Raw genomic sequence first — 27,795 nt, forward strand, 5'->3', positions numbered from 1 at the left:
GGTTATGCCGCAAAAGAAGTAGTTCGTATGACGTGTTGTCCGACCGCATCAGTAGGTCGAAGCGTTGTTGCTTTCCGAACTGTCGCACTCAGAGGGGGAGGTGAAAAGCCGGACGTCATAGAGATGACGGAGGTGCAATAGTGTTTAAATATTTTAAACCTTTTGTCTCTCCTGGAAGACAAACACAAAATGTGACAGAAATAGTTGTGCGGAGAGCTAAAACCTACCGACTTTCTCGCCTCCGCAGGCCTGGCCAACCTATGCATGTCGGACACAGCCCATCCAAAAATTCCAGTGTCAGGATGGTGTCGGGGGGGGCAAGGGTTTTCGGAGGCCGTTGGGCCACTGGGCCGGCAGTTCTGATGGTGTATACTTGCACCTTAAGATAGTGAGTGACTCCCCCATACCTTTCCGATGTTGGATTTTGGGTGTGTGTGTGTGTGTGTGTGTGTGTGTGTTCTGGGGGGGTTAACTTCCTTAAACTGACAATGTGACATTCAGGTCCACTTCACACCGTGACTGTGTGGAGATGAGAAAGGAGCCGAACATTGCACCTCTTAGTGGTAATCATTGAAATTGGACCCAGGGTGCCCCTGTGCTCTGTTTACTGGATCAAGGGGAGGAGGAGAAAATGCAGGGGGGGGGGGGCAACATTTCCTGTACATATGGTTCAAATAATTTCTAGCTACGCAGCTGGATGCGTTTTATGGACCATATCAATGTATCTGTAACAGGACCGACGCTGTTGTCTTTTATTTTTCTGTGCGCGCGCGTGTGTGTGTGTGTGTGTGTGTGTGTGCGTGTGTGTGTGTGTTTTAATGGATTCATTAAGCCATGATTGCCCCGGCCTCGCGCACAGGCTACTTCTCACACTAATGCAGCCCACGTGCACGAGCAGTGCGCGCAGATCGGGAGCGCGCATGGAGGCGGTCCGGGGCTGCCTCAGTTTTCTGTAATCGCTTTTTTTTGCTGCTACCTCCAGTTAAATAGCAAGGACACGGGAGCGAGCAGACGGCCGTGTGAGGATATACTTTTTCTCGGTACCTTGGGATTACGACGCCGAATTGCAGCATCGACGGCCAGCCGCCAGGTAATGTCGACACACGCGTTTAGCCGCCCCTCGTAGATACGCGAAAAGTAAGTAAATGTCCCGTGAAAAGTGTCGTTTTCCAGTGAAGAAGGAGAAGGAGGAGGAGGAGGACAAGAGGCGGGGGGTGTGTGTGTGTGTGTGTGTGAGGGGGGGGTGGTGGTGGTGGTGGTGGATGTGTGGGACGAGCCTCCCTTTGTGCCGAGGCAGGGTCACTGCTCTCCAACGCACAATGTGGACACTCCAGAAACGCCGAGGATCCGCACATTTTTTTTTTTTTTTTCCCCCCGCGCCGCTCCGCTGGCCCTGCCGCTGACCGTCCTCCATCAGCCCCGCCGTCGGCTGTGTGGGACGAGCCCGGCAGAAACGCCTTCTCCTATGCGCATTTTCACTGAGTTTAAAAACACAGAGGCCTGTTCTGCTTTTACCCGTTTTTTTTTTTGCTTCTTTAAAACACCCCTCAGCGGTAATGCAACGTACCCTACTTTCCGCCACCCCCCCTCGGCCTCGTAACGCTAGCTAGCTCCCGGTAATGTTTATGATCGCTTTTGTAGGACGGCTAGGTTTCAGTCCCCCAGTCGACCCCTATTGTGTTTTTTCATGCCCACAAATGTTAACCTACCCGGTTTCACCAAGCAGTTCAGTGATGTCTGATAACACACACACACACACACACATATCTTAACTTGTTTTTTGTTTTTTTTTGAGGAGGGGGTGGGGGGTGGGTAGCGGTAATATCTCCGCATCGACCCCGGCATCTCAAACGGTTATTGAGCCGGGTACATTTCAGCCGTTGATGTCCCTATCATCACCATGAAACGCCCCCCACGGGAAAGGCGAGCTTGTCCGCCACTTCACTTCATCGTTTTGATTAACTTCTTACCCATCATAGCTTGTATCTCTCTGTTTTTTCTTTTGTTTTGTATTGTATTTCAAGTATCATCTATATTTTAACCTTGTCTTCTGTCGTCTGCGGAGGGGAGCTTGAATTAATGTTGAGCAAAACCGGGGCAGTGCTCGTCTTCACGGATGGTCTCTTCATTTTCAAGTGTCTCCTCCGATCTGTCATTGATTTTATGTGCATTACTTTTTGACCAAATCGCTCTGCAGGGCTATTAAGAGCCATTTTATCCATCCGCTGGGTCATAACATCGTCCCATACACATATTACTTCTTTTTTTTTTTGTTCCATTTAAAAGAAAAGGGAACATCATGACACAGGGCAGCAGTAGGGTATTTAGTCTGTTTTTATAAATCAAGGCCAGTAAAGCCAGTCATATTAAGTCTTCCAAACAATTAGCCTGTACTATACAACCCCTTGTAGCTCATTTGGTGAATGGCTCCGTATATTCTTTTAAACAAGGGCTCTATATATCTGTAATTCACAGGGCTGTAGGCTTTGTCCTTTAATCAGCTCCCACTGTGCACATCCCTGCCCAGCTGTAACCCTCTTCCATGTCCAGTTTTAGATCTATTAGATTAAACCCTGCTCAAATGTACCCATGTTGCGGGGATGGCGCAGACAAGCGGTTTGAGCTTATATCGTCTTTATTGCCCTCTGGAGTGGAAACTCTCTGTGCCGTGCTCGCAGGTCGTGGTTTGACATTACTCGCCGTTCACTTTTTTTCAGGGCCCACGATGTCCAGCGAAGTGCAGAGACCGGACGACAGCCCCAGCACCAGCGGGGGAAGCTCGGATATTGAACAAAGGGAATCGGTACCGCCTGAGCAGGAGCGAGAGCAAGCGCAGCCCAAAAAGAAGGAGACCAAGATCTCGAGTAAAACTGCTGCTAAACTTTCAACTAGTGCCAAGAGGTAAAAAAAAACAAAAACAAAAACCTGAATCTGACTCTGGAGAGCACAGGGGTTGTTTGTTGAACTCAAGGCCTCTCCCTGGGGGTGTGAAGTTATATAAAAAGACTATAGTCCCACACGCATTGTCATTTCAAACATCCACGGCGTGCAGTGTGGCACTAAACCGGAAAGGATGTAACTCACACAGCTTGGCACTGGAGTGTCATTGCTGTCATTTGAAAGAGATGTTCCCACTCCGGTCTGTTAGTTTGAACTGCTTTACCTCGTGCTCTGCGGCGCTCTTCTCTCTCCTACACCTCCAACACCACCACCAACACTCAGCTCCACCAGTCTTAGCACTTATTCCCAAAAAAAGACCGGCGATGACAGAATTATGCAACCAGTTGAGCAAAGGGTTTGGCTGAGGCCGCCAAGTCTTTTTATAACGGCGGCTGATGTTACGAACATTTCCCTTTCTCTGTGTCTACGCTCCGCATAAAAGCCGTCTCTTTGGGTCCCTTCAGCTCAACTAGGGCTGTAACATGGAGAGGCTTCAGTGTTGTCTGAATTACTGTGTTTGTATGAACGTGAGTTTAGCAGCAACGCTTGCACTCAGTTGCCCTTCACAGTCTGAATCATCATTTTCCTTGCTTTTCTGCTGCAAATTGTCAAACGCTGGCATAATTAACCTCATGCTTCCTGTTGCTTTTAATTTTGTTTGTGCAACACAGACAAGTGACAACAATCAGACAGATGATACAATATAAAAACTTACTGTAGATCATTTATATTATATTTGAGGTAAAATCATCAGCTATTCATAATGTATGCCTTTCATATGGACAACAAACTCAGGTCATGACACCCATTTGCAATCTGCGCTGTTGGAAAATAAAGTTGTTAAACATGTACTGAAGGTGCAGATGGTTCAAGATAGGATTAAAAGAAAAAAATCTACCGCCTCACACTGGCTACATGTGCTAGAGTAATGCATGTTCTCTAAGCTGTTACCCTCTGGAAGTGTGCCCTTCCAAACATAGATTTTTAACTATAAAATCTTTCTCTTCCAGGATTCAGAAAGAGCTTGCAGAAATAACACTAGACCCACCTCCAAACTGCAGGTAAGGAGGCGTTATCTTTTCAAAGCTTTTCTCTAATAACTCATAAGCCTGTATGTACAGATGCTCAGGCTGTAATGGATGCAGACAGCATAAAATGCGCTCCTTTCAAGGTTTCTTGTCTCTTAAACAGGAAAAGGCCGCGCTGAAATGCACTCACTTTTGTCTCTGTTCCCAGAATGCTGTTGTTTGTGTTTTTTGTTTGATGGTAATCTCAGGTGAATTAGAGCGAATGTAGCCCTTTTCTGGCGTGGTTGTTGCTGCATGATGCATGCTTGCAACTGTTTGTTGAAAATGTAGCCCTTAAGATCACATTATCACGGTTGCACTGAAATGGAGGAAAATGAGCGGTAGTGTGACTTTAAAACCTGTTTCGATTCTCGTTTGCCCCCCCCCCCCTTCGGCGCGCTCTGCTGGGGATTTACCACAGACAATGGTTATTGTGTGCCACTGCCGCGGCTCTCAGCCCTTTGAGGAAGAGATATGGTCGGAGCGAGTGGCAGACCACATGTGCATCAGTCTCTCTCGACACGACAAAAGGCATGCCTTTGGGATGTGGCGCAGGAGCCAGCTTTTATTAACTTAAATAACGCAAAGTGACACGGTCATTGATTATGGCTCTGTTTATTACAGCACAATAATTACTCTCTTAATAAGCACTCCAGTGCAAATTAAGAAAGAAAATGGAAGCCGGTCTTTGCAAGATTGAGGACACTTGTGGGAGATGCTGATGTTTCCTGACGATTTTGGATTGGCCATAGTCGTTCATAGGCACCTGCTTAAAATGATTAAGGAAAAGAGCTTTGTATGACTCATCTGGCGATTTGGAATTACTACACCCTAGACAGCCTTGTTTATTGCATGAATTAATCACCCCTGCTGGGTCTCATCAGAACCCCGCCATCATTAATGATAAACATTGAGCTAACCTTTTCACTCCAGCTCACAGCCCAGTTTTGTTATTGTACTGGGGGCTAAAAGAGATGTTGTTTTCCTCGAGGACTCTAATCTATTTCACCCCCCCAAAAAAAAAAAATAGCTTGGCTCACATCAAGGATTTAGCTTGAGGACACAAGTAAGTCATTTGAAAGTAAAATAATCGCTAGCGGAAATTTCACAGTCATCGTCTTAGTGGGGAACTAGTTGCCTGGGAAACAATTAAGCTTCTTCAAGATAATCCTTTTCTGTGTGTGTGTGTGTTCCCTTTTTATACTCAAAAATGATATCAAAATCTAATAATGTGTTTTCTGTGATACACCCAAACAGATTAGCCGTCTGTTAACAATGACGGACGGACGTGGGGAGGGGGGCTCAGATGCATCAACCACCAGATTTCTCATGCAAAAGCGATCACAGCACCATTTACATTCTCGCATGAATGAGCGCACACCGCAGAGCTAGTGTCGTCATTTGTATGCCACACGCTCCTCGCTCCCGGCCAGGTTAGCCTGAAAGGTTATTCATTTCATTCCCCGCGACAAATGGAGTCACAGACTATTGGTCCCCTTCAGGAGGCAGACAGAGAGTTGTGTTAAAGACATTCACTTTGGTACATTCAACAAAACGCGGCGCTGGGAGGCCAGTTGATGTATGTTATCTTATCTGTGCCTCGGCTGAGGAGCACCTCAGACTCCCTTGCCACTTGGTCCTGGTCGGGGAGAATTTGCCGTCCTCGTCATGTAGTTAAAATCTGCAGTCTCCTTCGTATCACCTACAGTCTCTTCAGCGTAGCCTCCCGGGTTGCGGAGGGGTTCACGCTGTGTTTGCCTGTAAAATGAAGAGCCCTGCTTTGCGTCTTTCAGTGTAGATTTGTGCTAAGACCAGTAATTTACCATTTAAAGCCTTGGAAGTGTTGAGGATCAAATTTAATGAAACATCTGTGGCAGGAGGTGCCCCCTTTGATAAGTCTAATAAAACACCCACGCCTTTTTTTGTAGCATCCGTCTAAGGTGACAGTGTTAACCCTCAGCTGTACTTAAAAGAAGAAACGGTTACAATAACCTATCTGTGTACATAAATCACTCACTCACTTATGTTATCTGCCTATGTAGTTAATACAGTGTGAACAAAACAGTTATACTTCTGGTGCTATGTCTATAATTGGAAAACACAGGCGAGTACTTATATTTGTCTCCAAGCTTTATCTCACTCTCAGCTTTCTGACAGCTTGCTTGTCACCTTGGCAGTTGTCATACATTAAACCAACAGGAACGTGTTGAAGCCCAAGAGGATTTGACATGGCAATTATTCTCACTGTCATACACTTCAAGTATATTGTACTGGCAGCTTGTGCTTTTACACCTATCGATGCAAATGGGGCAGCTTTCGAAAGTAATAGTGTTTTCCGGCCTAAAAATTCCACAGCTATCTTACTTATGATCTTGCTGGTTATAAAAAAACCATTATATACATTAAACGGGAAACAAGACGGGCTTATCAGTATTACTGAATTCCCTACCCCTTATAGATTTTAGTTTATGTTGTCACCTTTTAAAAGTGTTGTGTTGCGCCATAGACACTGAATAGTTGGGTATGTTTAAGTTTTGATGAGAAAATTGTCTTTTTTTGTTTGTTTTTTTGAGTTGAAAGTTGTTGGTCTAGTACCTAGGAAGGTCACCTGGTTTCTGCTCACCTTGCTAAATTTTTTTGTTTTTCCCCGATACATTATCTATGGAGAAGCTTTCCACTGATTTCCTGACATAGCGGCCACATTGTCTGCCATCTATGTGCTTGTTTTGTCTCTCTAACAGTCCCAAACCCTAAGATATTCAGTTTACTGTCATTTATGACAATGAAAAACAGCAAATCGTCACATTTGGGGGAAGCTGAAACCAGAAAACGATTCCTTAGAAACTGACTGAAATCATGGTTTGATCATCAAACTAATCATTGCAGCTTGTTCTCATAATCAGTTAATCTGCTGATTAGTTGTTTTGCCTATAAAAGTTCAGAAAGTAGTAAAACATTTTCCCAAAGCACAAGGCAATATCCTCAAATTGCTGGTTTTGTCTGATCAGTCCAAAACCCAAAAGATATTCAATTTACAATGATATAAAACACAGAGAAGCAGAGAGGCCCTACCATTTGAGAAGCTGGAACCTGTTAATTTTTGGCATTATTTTTTTTGTTTTTTTGTGACAATAATTTCGTATTAATCTTATTTCTGCTCCACCTGACATTACTACAAGTTTGAGTTTTAGCTGAATTAGTTAACATATTACGTCTGTCTGAGACCGTAGGAACAATGTGGTAATTTATAAACTGAAATGATTATTCTGCTGTATCCCACATTCCCATGTGAATCACATCCCAACTTTCCAACATCTTGCTGCTCTGCTTGCTCCTTGCTTCTCAGTTTATATTTCCTTACCCATTATACATGTATTTCGTTGCCGCTGAAAGACAGGGATTGTTTTAGCTGCGTTAGTTATTGTGGTGTCGTGGCTGTGGCTGTTGTGAGTTGTTACTATTCCCTCCTTGTTGATCCACCATCGCCAACATTTCAAGCAAAAAATCCAAACAAAGACACCTTGACACTGTTAAAATAACAGATACTGTACCTTGCATTTCCGGACCACTTTGCTGATGGACGTAATAGTACATGTCAGGTTTTGGTGTCAACCCATCTGAATCTGAATTTTTATTTATTTATTTTTTTTTTTTTATCTAAAGCTGCTGTTCTTCACTGATGTTCAGCAATCACTGCACAATTTTCTCTTGCAGAAGATACAGTGATACAAATTTCATCTCCCAATATAGATTGAATGCAATGCAGCTGCAACCCATGGTTCATTCTGAGTAACAAGCTCACCCTCTTCCTCGGTCAGGTTATCACAGGTCATTCTGAGAAATGTAAGAAACCACTAAATGAGATGGAGGTAGATAAGACTGAGCGGGAGCTTATGCAGCAAGAGGGTAATTTGCAAAACTTGATCAGAGTATAAATACAGACTTGTATATGTATAAACAGTTGTTACTGTCGCTAACTCTTTTAAGCTTTCCATTCCCCTACAGCACAAAGCAGTTACATATCTGTGGCAGATTTACCGCTAAAAATGTTAAGTAACTTTTTGAAGCAGTTGGGCCTTGAATTCAGACAGAAGTAAATAAAAGCACCTTCCTCGTTTCTAGCCAGCAACTACAGATTTTTGCCGGCTGAAATGCAGCCGACGAGAAGAATTTATCTCTGTTAGCCCCATGGTTGAAATACATTGTGTCCGGCTGACTTTTTAATGTTTCCAGCTGACTCTATTTAAAGCAATAACCCAGTAAAAATCTCTCAAATGTGCACTTGATTGATAACTGATGCCTTCATATATGATATAGTACTAACAGACTAGCTAAAGCTAACGTGTCAGCCAAAAAGTCACCATCCTCACCAGTTAATAATCCACATAGAAGACATGGAAGTAAAGTCCTAGTATTATAAGTATGGTAAGGGAAAATATACGATATCTTGTATACTATGAAAAATGTAAGCCATCTTACATTTGATGCTTCTCTTTGTCATATGTGATAGTAAACTAAATATATTTGGATTTTAGATTGTTGGCCAGACGAAACAAGACATTTGAAGATGTCACCATGGGCTGAAGGACATTACAACAGGCATTTTTCACTGTTTTCTGAAATAGTCCTTAGTTGCACACCCTAGTTTTAACGTATTGTTTGTCAGCTGATTAGAGGATCAGCTGACTATCAAATGTCAGTCCTCTTTTAGTGCAGCTGTATTTCGTGGCTGGCCTTTGGAACAAATAGCCTTCTTTGGTCTCTGAATTTTCCCAGTGTGATGTAATGCCCCCATGATGCCCAAAACAGAGCTGTCACTCCCTGATGATATCATGCAAGCTGTAGGGAAACGGTCTCTCCACGAGACAAACACACAGCTGGTCACTCCATCACAAGCTCGCTGGCTCAAAGCCTTGACATGAATATGCATCTCCTCCATCATCATCATCATCATCATCCAGTCTCACCGAGAATCGAGGCTCTCTTCATTGTAGGCTCTGACCTCTAATTCTCTTCCCACTGATGGGATCATCTTCATGTCTGTGATGGCTCCATATTAGTGTTGTGTCATGCCCCTGGGGGATTATGTGCAAGTGACACACCCAGCATCATTTTTCACAGCGTTACCATTAAGCACAGCAGGGAGGGTTATCTATATTCATGAGGGGGTGTGGGGACAGGGCTGGAGGGAAGGAGGGATGAGCTCTAGGAATACCTCCCGGGTATCCGAATTGATCACCGTATTGTGCAGGGCAACTTCAATGCATTATCGTGGGTAGGATCTTTGGGATGAGATGTCAATTTGAAGAGGGCAAAACAACGATAGCCACATTTGACCATGGATGGATCAGCCCTGATTGATTACCTGTTCCATAATTGCTGCCTTTTATAAATATTGATGAATTATGAGCAAACATCTGTGTCTGATGCTGGCATGTTCCTGACCTTGTAGAGAGGGTCTTGTCCATTGACTGCCAAATCTGAGAACCTTCATGAAGGCGCCACTTACGAATCAGAATCGCTTTGTTTGATCGCCCAATAAACAAAAAGGGGTCGTCTTGGTGATGTGGCACTGAAGCAAAACATTTACATAGGTACAAGGCAGGGTCAGAGACCAATGAGGGGGTTTTTACCATTAAAGCCAATTTTGACTTTAAAGTTTTTATAGAATTTACCTAAGTCACATATTTTCTGTTAAGTTGTCATATATATGGAAGCACAGAAAACCTAGATTAATTAAAAATTTAAAAGCAACATACCTAATAACCAAAATTAAACCAATACTGAATACTTAAAGTTAAAATTTAAAAAACCCTTAGAGTATTAAAATATTATGCTCTAACGTAGGGCTGCAGCTAACAGTTTTCAGTATTAATTAATCCGGCACTTATTTTCTCAATTGGTGGAATAATTGTTTAGTCTATAAAATGTCAAAAATCAGTGAAAAATGGTCTGTTTCCCAAATTTCTGAGTGACGTCTTCAGATATCTTGTTTTGTGTGACCAACAGTCCAAAGCCCAAAGATACTGAGTTAACAGTGATATCAAACAGAGAAAGGCAGAAAAAGGGGCTGGCAGTACCAGGTCTTGTGGAAAAGACTTCAAATCCCGGTACTTTTAACTGTACGTTTGCCAACATGTACTGTAAATGCACATTGTAGGTAAATAATAAAAGTGCTTTCAAAGGGACCATAAGACAGGGAGAAATATGCTATCTGGAAAAACAGTCTTACCTAAGGATAAATAAAAATGTCTTAAGCCTAGTGCTAGAGCAGAAGGATGTTACAGCGAACAGATGCTTATTTGTTACGGCCACCGTTCTCCTACTGCACCTATGAAACATCCGCTGAAAATAATTTTCTTCCCGACCAAACCAGTCTTACCTCATTATTTCTCTCCTCTCACAATGTTTTGAGTGGAACGGAAATAAATTTGCCCCTATAGAACGACGGTAGCATATGGTCTCCCTCTGACGCCGCCCTGCGTTTAATTTATCCTTAATGTTTTCCGCTGCGGCACTTGTTTGACAGTGAACATGGCCTGCCTTGATTCATGTGTGTCATTGAATTCTCAATGTCCTAATTTGCGAGGTAGTTTTCTGGCAAACATTTGTCCACAGTGTTATTAATGGGTTTGTGGGGAAGCCGAGCATGAAGCATAGCGTGTGGACATTTTGTGGTGGAGTGTTGCCTTTACAGCGCCTGTTTCACAGAAGCAGTTTGGGTCATTCAGAGTGACTGAATGATAATGTGAGGCTGACAGGAACACAAACAGAAGAATCTTTTGGCAAGCGAACAAATACAGTAACTCGCATGTAAACAATTGCTCTGAGATCCCATTACCCTTGTGACTGGGATCTCAAAACCTAATGGATTTCCCTCTGAAGGCACAAATCAAACTGTTGCTCTTGCCAAGAAGACTTTAAGTGTCTTAATGACATACTTGTGGTCTGGGAGATGAAATCTTAGCACTCTTAACAATCTGTTAAGTGGTGAAATGCACAATAACCAGTGAATAACATCCCAAATGAATGCGCTTTTTTTCTGTGCTGATTTGTTTAACCCGCAGCTTAAAAGTCTTGTTACATTTCTCTACCTGCAAAACCTCAGGGCTAATATGGTGTCATGGGAAAAGACCAACAGAGTATCAGGCTCCACAGCAGATCTGGCAGCTCAGTTTGTTCTGATCACTTGGTAATAAGTCCAGTCCCTCGGCCACAGGGCCAAATTACTGCCCAGAGTGCTTTTGTGGAGGGAGCAGGGAGGCTGAAGGGACTTTCTCTAATTATGGCTGAATAGACTTTTGGCGCGGGGCTGTGAAATCAAAAATATTAACATTGTACTTCTGACTAATTTAGTTCATAAATTGCAAGAAGCCCCATTTTTGTCCCGGAGGCAAATCTGTTTTTTAGGCAGTTTCCTTTCCTGAAGCAGTGTTCCTGTGAGTCTCTGGCCTGCATAAAACCAATTTACGTGTCAGCAAAAATTCTGACTTGTTTCAATTCAAACAAAACAAATGTTTATAATTGCCCCATAACAGACACGCACACATGCATTTTTCTACTATTATGTTGAAAATATTTAGAAAAGGCTACTGCACACTACCACATCATCTGTGATTAATATTTAGGACAGTGTGTTCTTCAAATGCTTTATTTTGTGCTGAAATTGTGCAACTTTGGTTTGAGGGTCATGAGGTCCCTGTTTATGGAGCTAAAGCTTTTTTTTCCACTATTTGTTGTTGTGTCATCCTTCACCCTGGGTACACAGCAATGCTTTGTTGGCTAAGTGATATTTTTATGACTCATGATGTTGTGCTGTTTCCTTTATGCAGTGCCTGTGTATTATGGTAATGATATATGTTCTGCATTATTCATCTTTGGCCTGAGGCAAACATTTGCACTGCATCAGAGTCTGGCTGCATGCAGCAGCTCAGATGCGGAGGAGAAGAAAAATGCTTACCGCACCAAAATCTCTGTTGTAGCTCAGAAGAATCTCGCCGAATTAGAAAGGAAGGCTGAGGATAATAAACAGATCCCCAGCTTTATTCACAGGTTTGTTAACATGACTTTAAACCCGCATGAGGACAAACTTCCTGAGTGAAAGGGCAGTTCTTCAAACCTCCCTTTCGAAGTATACTTCCTCCGTTCAATACTGACTACTGTTTAGATTGATTGAGCCCAGCGTGTGAGGTTGCCTTCCTGTGAGAATAAAATTGTGTTATTCCCTTCGACTTGGAAGGCATGCAACCACCTACTCAACCATTTCCCTTGTTGCTGGATAAACCGTCCGGTCAGTAATTGCAGTATTCATTGTACAGATGAACAATAAAAGGCTTGATTAAAAAACAAACCATGTCATTTGAGACAATAAAGACAAGAGGACAGAGGAAGGAGGTGTCACTTCGCCTGTTGAGCTGCACAGTAATTGGTCTTGGAGCTCTTTCACGGTCGGGAGGAAAGAAGATTGCTTCATTAAAGTTCCTCTTCTAAAAACCGCAGCAGCCGCACTGATAGAAAAGAAGATCTTAACTGAATGACAGTGTCATTAGGAAAAAAAGCACCTGTGGGGAATGAACTGGAATGGCAAATAATGCAGATAATGGCTTTTTTTTGGTGCTATGCATCATTCACAAGCTCCATGCTGACAAACATACTGATTCACATTCAATTATTGGTTTACTTTTCAGCCCCTTGGTGCAGTTTTTGGCTCAGACGGCTATTTACCTGCTACTGTAAACAGTTCACTGTGTCACAGGCTGCTTTAGAACCACACTGGTTTTGTGTTTAGTGGTACTGTTGAAGTGTTTTTCCTTTGCTCAGGTGTGGTTTTTTTTTTTTCTGATCTTTTTATGTTATTATATTAAAGTGATATTCTACCCATTTGATATTTTAAATGTAACCTAATCTTTTGAGAATTAAGGACTCAGCCGCTTTAGACTTGAGAGGTGGCTTTAAAAATTGAGAAGTTTCTTCTTTCATGGAGCACACCAGCTGTGGTCAGCTTGAGTTCATGCTGTTTACAGTGGACTCATGACCAGTTTTTATGGTGGTTTAAAAAAAAAAAACCCAATCTTTTCAGAACACTGCTGCAGCCACCGTCAATGGCTGGAACATACTCGGAATATACTATGCTCAGTCTGTGCCAAACAGTCATATTTCCCCCAAAAAATGACTAGATACACTGCTCACAACTAGGGACATCCATTAGAGCAGTCTTTGGAGATATTGCCAGTGGAGCTAAATTCATCCAAACATTCTTCTTTGAAAATGAAATTCTTCTGAAATCCATATCGGTACCAGCTGCAAGAGTTGAAGAAGACGTGTCTTTGAAAGGGAATGAATGTCTATTGAGAGTTTTCTGAGAAAAGAGGTGCAAGGAAGACATTTTACATAATTTTTCATTGTGGTTCCCTCACAAGGCCTGAAATTTCACTGATTAACCAACCCCAGATTACTGAAGTTTTATATAACTAAATCACAAATAATACTTTAAAAAGGAACATCATCCGCATATTCCTTTAAACGTGGACGATGAAACCTACTCTGTTTTTATTGCTGAGGACAGCCTGGCATGAACATAGCAAGTAACAGGGACTTGTCTTTGAAGCCTTACCAGTGTACTCTTTGGAGCTGTTTGTTTGACAGTGCTTTGCTACCACACACACACGGTGATTTTAAGCACACAAGACTGTTCTTTCCTGCTGTTTCCCTGTAACTGTGGTTTTGACTCTAGCATTCTTTAATAATGGTTGCTTACAGTGTTTCTTTGATGTAGGAATTTAAGTTTAGTCTGGTCTGTCATTTCAGTTTGCTCTGGAGTGTCCCAAAATAAATGGATATCTAAGGTTGTTTAACAAATTTCTCACAGAGAAATTATGAAGTGCCTTTTTTTTTAACCCTTTAAATATAATTAAAGTAGATGGAGTTACCCCACCTTATGAATTAATCTGTAAGAGGCACAGACCTATCTCGTGACTACATCTCTTTCATCAACTTAACCCAAGCCCTGATGTGTGTGGGAATTGGCTCTAGGTGACAATAACCATGAGATAGGTTAGCGATTTTGTGGAGATTAGCCCGGCTGTCATGCTGCAAGATAAAGGTTATCTTCTGGCATTGGCACCGATCTGCAGATTGCCCTGTCTATGAAATAAGGCAATGTGGATGATTAAATGGGCAAAGGACACCCTGGTCTCACATAATGCACTGTATCATGGGAAGGAAAGGTCATTCAATATATATGGAAATCATTACTGCTGTCTGCGATTATGACACATGGCTTGGATAGTTTTCAGGAACTGAGAATGAAAGGTACAAATGACGAAGTAGGTTTGTGGTACAGTGTCCTCTTTATATTCCACAAAGAAACTGTTTTCTTAATCCTCCTACTCTAAAAATTGTCTCAGTGGAGCCTCTGGGTTTCAAAGCATCCAATCTTTCTCAACCTTGTGTGCAGTGATGAGGTTTTTGTTGAGGTGAAGCACTGAACAAGGTCAGTGTGAGATGCAATTACACGCTCCCTCACAGGGAGCCCCCACAAACGTTACTTAATGACTGAATCATGCTGATGATCAAGCTGGTGTTGATAGTACATTTAGTGAACTGTTACTTCTATTAAGAATAACAAACTTCAGAAGAAAGAACAAACCTCCAAAGAAAAAAATACAGCAGTTGGAAAACATTGGTTATAGACTATTTTGGTGCTCCGTTCCGGAGGAAGAAGCCCAGCTGTCAAACTGGTTTCCTACATGAGCGTAATGTCGATGGACAGGGCAGTGGCAAGATTCTCTCAGACACCCGCACACTAATGTATCCCAGACCCCTGACACAAATGACCCAAATACTCACTGAATCAAGGCATTTGGCTGACGGAGCACTGCAGATGTAGTGTTACTTGCACAGAGGTTATTATTATTGCAGCCTACAACAAAACATAAGCAGCATTATTACACCAGTTAACGTCATGTGTTTGTGCAGGAGAGATCTGTCTGCTTGAACAGAAGATTGTTTTTCTGAAGAGACAGAAAAGGACAGGAGTGATATGTAATATTTATCTGGCTCTCGCTCTCAGGTCTAGGGCTGGGTTTGAGATTATTATAGGTTAGTTCTCCTTAACACCCTCATTGACTTCACATTGATTCAATAATACTGGTTTACAAAAAGCCACAGTTAGGAGTTTGCAGCCATGCATGACAAGACAGAACCCCGAAGTACGAAGAGATGAGCCTGTTGGTTTAAAGTTGCAATTGCAGAATTGTAAATTTATTATTACCCAATAATTTCTAAAAATCCAATTTGTCAGCTGCAGAGCATAATATTCTACAAAGCTATTAACCAGGGTCAAGGAATCATAAGCCATTAAATCCTGACATTAACTGCGCATTAATTAAAACCTGGTGAATGGGATCTCTTCAGACATTCACTGATTCCACAAATCTGCAGATGTCTTGACGGGGCTCAACTCGAGCTTCTTGCGATGGCCACACCGCTCACCTCTCCCAAAAATTAATGGCCGAGTGAGAGACGGTCAGATCCTGAATGAGCTGGCCCTCAACCAGCTGCAACAAAGCGCCACAGGAACGCCCAAGCCGGTGGGGGGGGGGGGTCTCCAAGCAACAGCCAGTGGTGGCATGCACATTCAGCTATTGACTTAGCTTTTATCCGCAGCCCTTGTGCGGTTGTCAGATCCCCTACAGCAATTTCTCTGCTGAGTGGGGACCTCTGCCATGCCTGCTCATCTCTATCTCTCCCTCATGTCAAAGTTATTATCACTTCTACAAATTCTTCAGCCTCAAAGGAAGTGAGAGTGTTCTTTTGTTGGAGATGTTTGGAAACTGAATAGCCGGCTCTCTTTCACCGTGGTGTCGGGGAAACTTTTGGATAGTGTTGCGATAATGGAAGTGTTGATTTGAGGTGTGTGTGTAGCACGTAAAATGTACAAAATGTAAGCACACAGAGGGAAGATTGGCTTGAGCAAGGAAAATAAGCAGTCTGTATGGTTCTGTCAGCAGCGGGAAATAATAGTGGAGAGTGGCGTGGTCAGGTTCAGTCATTAGCCATGTTTGAAAAGATCTACAGTATCTTTCAATCTAACAATCAATCATTCAGGCTCACACTGCCTAATTACAAGCCAAAAAGGACTTGTAATCAAAAGCCACATAGAATCACGAGTAAAGCCGGGTCATGCTCAAAATGAATGAGTTTGCACGACGAGTCGTCTGACCACATCTGAGCGCAGAAGTGTTTATGGCTCTTTTGAACAGCTTCATTCAAAGATGGAGCAAAAGCCTGCTGTCAAAGAGATGGGTGATTATATAAACACGGGGATAACTGTGCACACTTGTGAACTGTTCTTCCTCGATGGCATGTTCCACTCATTTGTAGGTACAAAAAGTGACAGAATTTTGTGAAAAATTGAAAAAAAAGAGAGAGAGAGAGAGAAGTTTAACCCCTGCCTATTTTCTCATCTCCACACTCCAAGCCAATTGCTGCCCGCAGTGCTTGTCAGATTGAAGCATACTGATGCCTTAAGGCGTCCCTTTCTCTTAGTAGGCATGCAGAACGAGAACAGCCATGCATTAAAACACCGCAAAGGGCTGCATTGGTGGGGGCCATTTGCTTCAGACACCGGTGAGAAAAGAAATACTTAATCTGGACTTCGGGGATGGTAACATTTCCATAAATTTGACGGCTTATCACCAAAAAATGCTGCACAGCAGTTTATAGCGCTCAGAGATGAGATTTTTTAACTCAAAGTTGGCACAGCCGCAACAAATTTGTCTTTTGCCACGATCATTGCAAGGTAGACAGTAGAAATACTGTATGTATATGATTGGCCACTGAAGCGTCTTCCTGTGTTCCACTGTGGCAAACGTTGAGCCAGGTTCAACTTCCTTTGCCGGGCAACGCTGCATTTCTTTGTTTTGTTTTTTTTTTAGCCATTGCTCTCTGTATTGATACCCCCACTTTGCCACTGGACTGGACTCAGTTCAAATGACTGAGGAGGCTGCGTTTTTTTTTTTTTTTGCACGGCTAAAGTCGTTCTGACTGTTGGGCTCTCAGTCGACTAAGGAATCTTCAGTTTCTTTTTTTTAATTTTCTTTTTATGTAGATTCAGGTATCAGCAATTACATGAAAAGTATGGCATATATGCTTTGGTCTTTGACTGCTCTCATCTGCAGAGGGAAAATAAATACTGAAGCCAATTTAGCAGTTAGTCAAAGAACCCCTGGGTCTATTTGTCAGCTGGGAATTTCTTTAGTTCAAGGACAGCCCTTCGAGTAGGTCATTAAATGGTCGGAGCTTTGGTAGCCATACAGCTTGTATCAAAACACATCCGCTTTCAGTAAAGTCATGATAGAAATCTTGAAATCCTCTGCTCTAATTTAATTTCTGTTAAAATCTCAAAGATTTCCGTCCTGGTTGATTTGGCGACTCCTGTAGTTACTGATGGTAACAGCAATTGCAGTTTAATACTATAGGTCACAGAATTCTGGAGGGGAAGCAAAACAAACTTGTTGTTTTAATAAAGAAGACAGGCAATAAGTGGCTTCATTCCATCACTCTGTGAGCGACCATGATCTGATTCAATGCTGCAAACGCAGTGAGTCTGCGAACAGCAGGGCTCAGTAAAAGGAGCTGGTTACCTGGCTGAGAAGTTGGAGTTATGCGGCCTGTCACCTGCAGCTCTTCATCGAACAGTCACAGTGGCTGCTCCTTTTTCTTCCATTACTCCCCGCAATATACCAAAAGTGCCAAAATGACTGTTGTTTTGTTCTGTGGACGTATTTTTAATGAATGATAGCGGTAAGTGCTAAGCTCAGTCACAATCACAAACATTGCATTTCCTGTGACTACTTCATAATAATATTCAACTCGTATTTCATCAGTTAAATGCATTTAATGTGAGGCTGCTTGCATCAGCAGTAACTTAATGCAGCATTTTTTCCGGGAATGTCGCACCAGACACCCAGTTCGCAATACTGCAGATATATGAATGTTGCAGTACATTCATCGGCCGGCCATAGACTCAGTCCCCATTGTGTTACCTCACTTGGTGATAGATAGTGACATAAAAGACATTATTATTTAAATTAAAGTCTTCTAAATTGCCACTTTAAATAACTCAACAGACAAATGACAAAACAGCTGAATATGTGCAGCCGTTCATAATGTGGTTTGCCCTCGGTTTATATTGTTATGACGGGCTTTCCAGGCACAAGCTCCTGGCTATCAGATGTCAACATCTGTCTCTGTGTGCTTATAAATCTTGTATGCCTGCCAAAACAAACAAAACCAATGTCATTAATATGCCACAATATAAATAAAACTTACTAATATGTTTAATGTGGACATGCTCTTTAACACCTTGTCTGACATTTGAGTTCCTTGTACAACAAGCACTCTCCATGTGTGTGTTGGATGTTATCAATTACTGCAGTACCACTTTAAGTATTGAGTTTACAGAAATGACTGGCCAGTATGAGTCCTCTATGCTCTAACAACATCCAGCATTGTCCCTCTGTGTGCTTTTGTTATTCTATTTTCATTTTTACAGAAAAAAAATATCCGAGGTTGTCTTTGTGCCCGAAACAACAGAAGTCCAGAATGGCATGTAGTCTGAAGTAATTTCCCAGAGAAGAAGTAATCATAATTAGCCAATTATTAAAGGCTTAAGAGAGGGGCAGTGTGAAAGAATGACAAAGTAGATTAGTGGAATTTTGCATGCGTTCAAACTGAAGAAGGAAGGAAACGTCTAATGTCTAATTTCTATTTATGGAGAATGATCTATTGTCAAGGGCGTGTTGGGAACCAGATGCTGCTTTTTAACACTTTGTTGTTTGAGGTGATCACACAGTCACCTTCAGGAACTCTCTGTCTCAGATTATGGTTTCATCTCCAAGTAAAAGAGAGCAGTGATATCACAGCCTTGAGTGAAAGCAAACCCTGCGTGACTGCAGTTCGCACATATACATTTTTCAAGCACACCCGCCAGCAGCTAGGGGTTGGCATTAAACACAATCCCTGGTAATTACATGAAATCGGAGGGATTGTTCATCGTCCTGAGCATTGTGATCTGGACATTGTCCCGGCCTCCTCCTGGCTCGGTGCCAAATCGGGGTCTTACCACAAACAACAGTGGTGGGGGGGGGGCTTAATATGGAAATGGCATTAATTACTGGGCCTATACAGCAGATGTGACCTTCTGCCTCCACTCAGCATAAATACGCATCTCATGAAAAAAACTGGCTCTTACATGCAATCATTTTTGCATTGTTTGACCTACAAATATCTTTTCATACAGAAGCTCTTTTCTTGTTAGGCGAAAGCCTTTCTTACAATTTTTAGTTTTACATTTACATGCTTATACTGGTTAACTGATCAGAAATGCTTCAGCAACTCAAATACCAGTCGCAAGTAATCCAATCTTCTAATAAAAAATCTGAAAGATAATCTAAATCCTTCTAAAATAGCCTTGGACTTAAAACCCTCAAACCTACACAGCTTCAACATTCCCCAAATCTCCATCATTAACTTGTCAAAGCTAGTTTTTACCGCCTGAGCTGCTCTTTCCCCCAAATCTCTGTCAGCCCACTGGCAGTTTGAACACCAGGCTGTCCTTCCGGTGTACGGTGCTGATTAACATATTAACGCGTCTTTTGTTTCAATCTTCTAGCGCCGGCCCCAAAGGAGACAACATCTACGAGTGGAGGTCGACCATCCTGGGACCCCCGGGCTCCGTGTACGAGGGAGGCGTCTTCTTCCTGGACATCGCCTTCACACCAGACTACCCCTTCAAACCGCCCAAGGTCAGCAGCCAGTAGATGTTACTGTTAAAATATTTGTATGCTTATGTGGCTGACCAAGCACTGACTTTCTAAACAGGATCTGAAAAGGCTGGAAAATTGTGGAGAATATATCTGGGTCATTTAATGATCTGGAAAAGATTGAACTAAGATTGGCCTGTATAACCACACATTTTCTTTGATTAGAGACACACACTCACTTCATATTTTACATGTTTTGTGCAGGATAATTTGCAGTTATATATGGCCTGTCATTACCAGGAGATACAGAACAACATCAGCATTCATTTGGGGTCACGTTTGAGTCCAGTATTTACTTTTTTAGCTCTTGATAAAAATATCTGGCTCTTGAGCTGCTAAAGGCTCCGCTATGTTCACCAGCTAGTCGCTAATGTGTCTGTCCGTTGTTTGGCGCTGGGAAGGTAGTGCACAGTAGGCTTTTAGAGCTTGTTCACTGAAAATAGCTGCCAGCTGCAGCCAAAACAGTAAAGCTGAGGGCCAGAAAACCAAAATTATGAGCTGAAAGATGCTAAAATGCTCTGTAGAGCTGAGGGGAACAGAGTTGCCTCTTGTTTGTTACTAGAAGCGACCCCTTTTACATACAAGTGGTCATCTGATCCATTGTCATTATGAAAATATAAGTTGTAGCTGGTTTAATTCTTAGATATACCCTTTATTATAGAAGCTATTAATACTTTTTTGAGGAAGAGCGGCTCAAACTACAAAAAGGCACACATCTTTCTGCTTTCACATGACAACAGCAAAATAGCCCCGTTGTCAGAACAGACTGTGTATCTTTGTCCTACATTATGTGGACCATGATTTTTCTAGTTGACCTGTGATAGCCTGCCAACCGGCTCCGGGTTGACAATGACTGCATTTACACTATTATCCTGGTTTTAATCCTATTCTGGATATGGGGTTAACTCGTGAGAACGTGAGAAACCTTGGTATTCATATTCCTGTATACAGTATACAGTTTTTTGATCATCTGTGTGCAGTTGTGTCTTGATTTCTCACCATCTCGGCCACCGCGTTGTGTACCAACAAAGAATGATCAAGAAACCTGGATCAAGTGTTTACATGCCACAGTATCCTGGTTTCTGTTGAGTACTAGAGCTGACATATCAAGGTTTCCCAAAAACTGGGATAAGGTCTTATCTAGCTTTTAACCACTCCGAAAATCTGATCATAACCAGGATGTGAGTGCACAACCTGGGTCTTTTGTTAGTTTGTTTTTGGGTTCAAACACCTATTCAAAAACCATGTTAAAAAAACAAAACAAAAAAACTTTGTTTTGGTTATTCCATGTTTCCTGGTGGCTACTTCCTAAATTTGAAGAAAACCAGGTATAGCTCTCAGCTTGTGTCCTCACACAGACTGTATGTTAAAATCGGTATATTATTGCTGGAGGAGTGACAGGAAGTGATAAGGAAAAATTCGGCACAGGCAGGTTGTTCCAAATTCAAGGTAATTACCATGAAATTGTTTTACTGTGGCCCGAATGTAGCGAATGTTCAGTGGCGTAGTGGTGGTCCACAGCCCAGGGGTTGGAAACCTCCACTATGCAGGATAAGCAGGTAAAGGAAATTAATTAATGGACGGACAGATGCAGTGTGACTTTTGTGGATGTTGATGTGTAATTTGAGAAAAATGAAGAACCAGCTGGAGGAGATTGTGATAGTGAGGTAGTAAAGCACTTGACATCACACTGTTGTCATTGTTGTTCAGAATCAGTGCTGCAGCTTTTTGACACAGCTGCTTTACAACTTGGTTCGCACATTGTTCTACGAAGAACCGTTGTGATTTGAGCTTGAAATCTGGGTCATGGCGGATCCTGACCTGTTCCATGCTCAGCTTGTGAAGGACTCCTTTTCTTGTTTTATGTGGTTTGTTGTTTGCAGAGTACTTTAGTAATGTTGAGTGGATGTCATTATTGAACACCAAGACTGTCGGGGCCAATCTCCCTTTAGTTTGCAGTGCACCCGATTACCCTTTCACTTGGCCTTCATTTTCTCTCCTCTCTCTCTCTCTCTCTCTCTGTTATGCACACCCCTCCCCATGCTCGTTCGCCCTCTCCCCTCCCTCTTTCTCATTCTTTGTGCAGTGTAACCACCAGCTCTGTGTTTGACAGCAGACTCAAACAAATCCACAGGCTCCGTCCCAGCTTTCTGTAGCCAGAGGGGCTTGAGCGTTTCCGCCCCCTTCAATACCCCCTACCCCTCCAACACACTGTGATCTGCAGCCAAACCCCCCTGTGCACACACACACACACACACACACACACACACACACACACACACCAAAGTCTTCGGCCTGTAGCCGCCATACACTCCCTCGCTATGGAAATGCTCCAGTGAAGCTCAGTTGCTGAATGTACTCAGACCTCAGGCTTGGAAATTTTGGATCCAGAACCCGAATCGCTTTTTAAAATTTCTCAAAAGAGAAACAAAAGCCCTCGCACTCGGTCTGACAAGTTCGCCAGGTGGATGTGTTTCTGTTTCTGCACCAGAGGAGCACTGTGTCTGCAGAGGGTGGTGGGGGCAAAGGGGCTGGTTATTTATAACGTCCTGCCCTGTGTGATTTTTGGGAATGCCAAGGCTCATTAGAGGTTTCCTCTGGAGGGTCAGGGTCAGGAGGGCCAGATGTTGGTGATTGGAGCAGCCGAGCGAACAGGGGTGTCAAGTGTCAGGACTGAATCGATGTTGAGCTCAAATCCAAGCCGAGACAGAGCACATAAACAGCCCAGAGGATGTTGATTGCTTGTTGAGAATATTCTAGGAGAGCAAACGTCAAGCAAAAGACCTGTAACGTAAATGTTACAGGTCACCTTTTTGAGGCTGTGTTGGTAGAAGAGACTGTTTACTGTCACAAGTAGAGGAAATAATTTACACTTGGAGTCCAATATTAAAAGTGTCAACAAAACTGTTATTGTTGTGGTGCTTTGGTTTCACGTCACGCTGCCATCTGTTGGTTAGTCTGATTCAGTAAAGCATCATAAGAATTGCTAAAGGAGGTGTTACTCTTTGACTAAATGGAGAAAAATGCTGTTTTAAATCCATCAAAAACCCAGAAAGTAAAAACCCAGGTAATAAAAATTCACTGACTGCAATAAAATACGACCTTTTTAGAGGTATATTTGTGGCTACAGTGACAAATGGTGTTAAATGTCCCTCAGCGGAGCAATTGAGCAGACCCATTGTACTGGTACTGATGCCGATACATCAGTGTTACCGTGAATAAAGAAGAACGGAGAAGTGAAAGGCCCAAAGCAGCTCTTAACTGTCCTCCATGTCTCACCTATTATTACTCCCAGTTATAAAAAGCTTCTCAACCTGTCAGACTGTACAGCAAATTTTCCTTATTTAAGGGCTTAAATCTCATCTCTTAGAGTCCCCCCTGAGTCACAGTTTATCCTGTCCATATTTTTTATCTCATCTACTGCATACATGCTCTTATCTGAGGTTTTAACATATCACCTGTAGCCCTCTTCTTAACTCTTTTTTTCTGTGGTCATACAAATTCAGGAAAATTGGATTAAATCCATATAGCAGAGGCTCTGACCATTGAGCTCAATACTATTGGTTGCTTTAAATGTCAGCACTTACGGAATTAATTGAAGCCTTTTCATTATTTTGTTTATTGTACGTTGCTCTGGAAAAGACCATCAGCGAATGGCCAAAAAATGTAACTTCACAAGCTAAAGATCATATTACCAAACAAATAGGAAGCCATTATGGTTAAAATGGCGATAGTTTAACTGAGAAAGTGAAAAGGACATTTGGTTAAAGGAGCAACTGAAGCCAAAATTCTACTTCTGCTCTTTAAAATACTTTAAAATGCACTTTCCTCTAGTGAACCTCTGTCATTCATCTGGTAAGGGCTACATATTCCTAGAGGTGAAACAATTGGTCAAACAACTGAAATTAATCAGCAATCATTTTTATTATCAGTTCATTGTTTAAGTCTGTTTTTATTTTTGGATAACTGTCATTTGAATATGTCATCATGGATCAATTTTTCACTATTTTCCTACATTTTATAGACCAAGCGATTCAGCTATCAAATTAGAAAATAGAATTTCAATCAATATTGATCATCATGATTAGTTGCAGCCCAGTGTAAACCTCGAGAATAGATGAGTTATTGGAAAAAAAAATATGGTGGTTTTTGAGATCAACATAAAAGACTCCTTTGCATCAAATATTTAAATGTGACCATTAGGCCTCCAGTATCTAATTAGATTTATTTAGGGCTTATATAGCACCACTAAGCATAAATTTGACAATTTTGCTGAAGAAATTAGTTATCAGTTATCGCCCATTTTATTTTTCTGTCGATTGATGAATCGACTAATCTTTGCAGCTGTAGGATAATCAAAGACAAACAGGTCAGTGGGACTGTGTGAGCTTTGCGACTATGCAGTGACCACACCCTTATCATTGTCATACAATGTAATGCAACATGTCACTGAAATAGAGTGAAGCTCGGTTTTCAGTTCCTCAAAGTTCACTCGTGGCACAATCACATTATCCGTAAAGCTGGTTTCTTATTGACGGCCAATCAAGCAAATGTGGTTCATCTAATGCCGGTTGAAGACATCACAGGCCATGTGATGGCCATCAGCTTCAGGGCAAAACTAGCCAGAGATCAAATAGTCTGAACGTTTGACTGCAACCATTTTGTGGTCATTTTGGGTAAGTTAGTGTTGCCTTTGATGACGGAGGGTTGGTCTCTTACAAGAAGGCAAATCATCGTATTTCCCCAAATTGTGAACCATTCCTTTAACTTAATAGCTGTGCAAGAAGGGCCTTGTGTTAAAATGTCAAATTCTTTTATCTTAGTAGTTTCTTGGTTATTCTAAAGCATTTATTTGATTATACAAAGGCATATAAATAGTTGTAAATAATTTATTCAGCACAGTATTCTCCCTCTTCGGTTTCTTTTAGACAACAGTTCCAGTGCTGAGTAAATAACAGGACACATCTATAGAGCTGTAGCAATAAGTCAAATGACAGAACATTAATCAACTGCAACTATTTTGATAACCAATTAATAATTTAAGTCATTTTTCAAGTATAAATGCCAGAAGTTCTTCCTTCTCATTTGTGAGGATTTGCTGCATTTCCCGTCTGATGTGATAATATACTAAATATCTTTGGCCTATGGGTCGGACAAAACAAGATAGTCTTGGCCTCTGGGATATTTTTGATTAAATATTTTCTGCTATTTCATAAACCAAACACTTAATTGATTGACACAGAAAACAAAATCCTTAGTTACTGACCAGCCCGTCTGCATCTTTTCAAATGGATTTTCTATATTTGCTGAGTTCCCGTATGTCGCTGAGACTTATTCACACCACCACCTGAAGTAAATTTCTATTTTCTCGCATTCAGCAACTAAGACCATTTAGTGTCTGTTGGTAAACTGCATCGTTTTTGCGTCTGCAGGTAACATTTCGTACGAGGATCTATCACTGCAACATCAACAGTCAGGGGGTGATCTGTCTGGACATCCTGAAGGACAACTGGAGCCCCGCCCTCACCATCTCCAAGGTGCTGCTGTCCATCTGCTCCCTGCTCACAGACTGTAACCCAGGTAAGACCAGCATCCAAAACCCTGGCCATTTGAAGTTTGTTTAATGGTATTTATTATGAGACTTTTGTGTAGGTGCTGGAGCTGCTACGAAGTAAGCGAGAGCAGTAGCCCTGTGTTCAAATGCATTCAGATCAAACTGCCTTTTCTTGTTCTGCTTTGAATGTAATGTTTATTTTTACTCAAGGCCAAATCTCAAATTGACAGGCAGTCAAGGTGAGGTTTCCTTGCTATTAACGACGTATTAAATAAGCCATGACCAATTCAACCTCTCATTGTTTCCCAAGGCCGTCTAACGCTGACAGATCTTTGGCACAGCCGGTGGCTTGAAGCTATAAATAATAAAACCGCAATTTCATAGCGGAGAAGAGCAAGTGACCCACGACCAGTGTTGAATGGAAAAATAACATTATTTAAGATGGAAATAACAATACCGATTTGTCATTAACGTCACGGTTGGAGATCAAGTTGTCGTGCATCGCTGAAGCAGCGGAGGAGAATGAGGGCAGGCTACAAAATCAGTGTAATAAGCAAGAAAACTCATCACCCTCGAGCGGGGAATTGTTGGGTCAGTGGTCCACCTTTAAAGTTGTAAAATGGCCATTTTTGTGCCATCTTAATTGCAGCAAATTTAAAGTTCAATATGATATATGTGAGCATAATGGAAGTCGGCCATGTACAAAGAATTAACCTGCGACGACTGGGGTTTTATAGTCATAATACGCGTCATTATAACTCCTCTCCCTCAATCAGCATTCAGTCTTCGCTGCTCCTGAGGGCATTTCTCTGCTTCTCATACGATAAACTGGTCATTGATAAGTCATTGATAAGTCTAACGAAGGTCACCATAGTAAAATTAAAAGGTACATCTATCCCCCTCCTTAGAGTCTGGAACATACAGTCAGTCAGCCAGGGTGAATCTGGTAGTTGGCCTAAAGATGCAAAGTGAAATGGTTAGTGTGGATGAAAAATGTAAGAAATCACTTGTCAGTTTTAATTCCGGTGTAATGTTCGGACTTGGAAAAAAATGCCAATGTAAAATGCTTGAATTTGCAAATGATAATTCTGTGGGTGATAACCGTTAGATTTAAGAAACTCTCAAAAGAAAACAGTAAGGGGAAAATACACAAATGTAAAAAAAAAAAATAAGATGGTGCACTACAATAACCTGAGAGTGTCCGGGCGTGTTTGGTTATTTATAGAAATCTAATAATTTTGCCACCATTGTTCCCCGGCACCTTCCAATAGATCCAACAGAAATTTGATCATTTCTGTGATTCGACACGTCCTCTGTTGCACAAACATTTACACAGTGTGGGCCAGGGATTATGATTGGAGAGGATAAAAAATGTTGAGGACGCTGTGCAGTTGCAAACTTTCTCACCAGTCTGTGTTTACAGTAGATACAGGCTTTGTGATTATACTTAACAATAGCTTACACATTCTCTCTCTCTCTCTGTACCTTTTCAGCCGACCCTCTGGTGGGAAGCATCGCCACACAGTACCTGACCAACAGAACAGAGCATGACAGAATAGCCAAACAATGGACGAAGAGATACGCCACATAGACTTCCTGCCACGAACCGCCCCCTCCTTTACCTCCCCCACCCTTCACTGTACCTCTCTCTACCTCTCTCTCACCCTTAGTCTGTCAAAGCACACTCACTAAGTGCAACGGTATACCCGCCCTCCTATCATCACCCTCCTCCTCTTCCTCACCCCATCCCCAAACATTTTATCTACCTTTTCTGTGTAAAAAAAAAAAAAATGATGGTGCACTACAATAACCTGAGAGTGTCCGGGCGTGTTTGGTTATTTATAGAAATCTAATAATTTTGCCACCATTGTTCCCCGGCACCTTCCAATAGATCCAACAGAAATTTGATCATTTCTGTGATTCGACACGTCCTCTGTTGCACAAACATTTACACAGTGTGGGCCAGGGATTATGATTGGAGAGGATAAAAAATGTTGAGGACGCTGTGCAGTTGCAAACTTTCTCACCAGTCTGTGTTTACAGTAGATACAGGCTTTGTGATTATACTTAACAATAGCTTGCATTCGAAAAAAAAAAAGATGGTGCACTACAATAACCTGAGAGTGTCCGGGCGTGTTTGGTTATTTATAGAAATCTAATAATTTTGCCACCATTGTTCCCCGGCACCTTCCAATAGATCCAACAGAAATTTGATCATTTCTGTGATTCGACACGTCCTCTGTTGCACAAACATTTACACAATGTGGGCCAGGGATTATGATTGGAGAGGATAAAAAATGTTGAGGACGCTGTGCAGTTGCAAACTTTCTCACCAGTCTGTGTTTACAGTAGATACAGGCTTTGTGATTATACTTAACAATAGCTTACACATTCTCTCTCTCTCTCT

At 42.0% G+C, this 27,795-nt stretch overlaps 1 protein-coding gene across 1 annotated transcript; it reads left to right on the top strand.

Annotated features, from left to right (window-relative positions):
* The first annotated feature begins 897 nt into the window (after positions 1-897).
* Positions 898-27,179, top strand: LOC120784725 (ubiquitin-conjugating enzyme E2 E2). The gene is made up of 6 exons (XM_040118763.1): positions 898-1,090; positions 2,718-2,901; positions 3,951-4,001; positions 19,684-19,816; positions 25,267-25,414; positions 26,882-27,179. The coding sequence occupies exons 2-6, from the start codon at positions 2,726-2,728 to the stop codon at positions 26,977-26,979; spliced, it is 606 nt and encodes a 201-aa protein (XP_039974697.1). The 5' UTR covers positions 898-1,090; positions 2,718-2,725; the 3' UTR covers positions 26,980-27,179.
* The last annotated feature ends 616 nt before the right edge of the window (positions 27,180-27,795 follow it).

The sequence above is a fragment of the Xiphias gladius genome, chromosome 22 (genome assembly GCF_016859285.1).
Source record: "Xiphias gladius isolate SHS-SW01 ecotype Sanya breed wild chromosome 22, ASM1685928v1, whole genome shotgun sequence".
Classification (NCBI taxonomy): Eukaryota; Metazoa; Chordata; class Actinopteri; order Istiophoriformes; family Xiphiidae; genus Xiphias; species Xiphias gladius.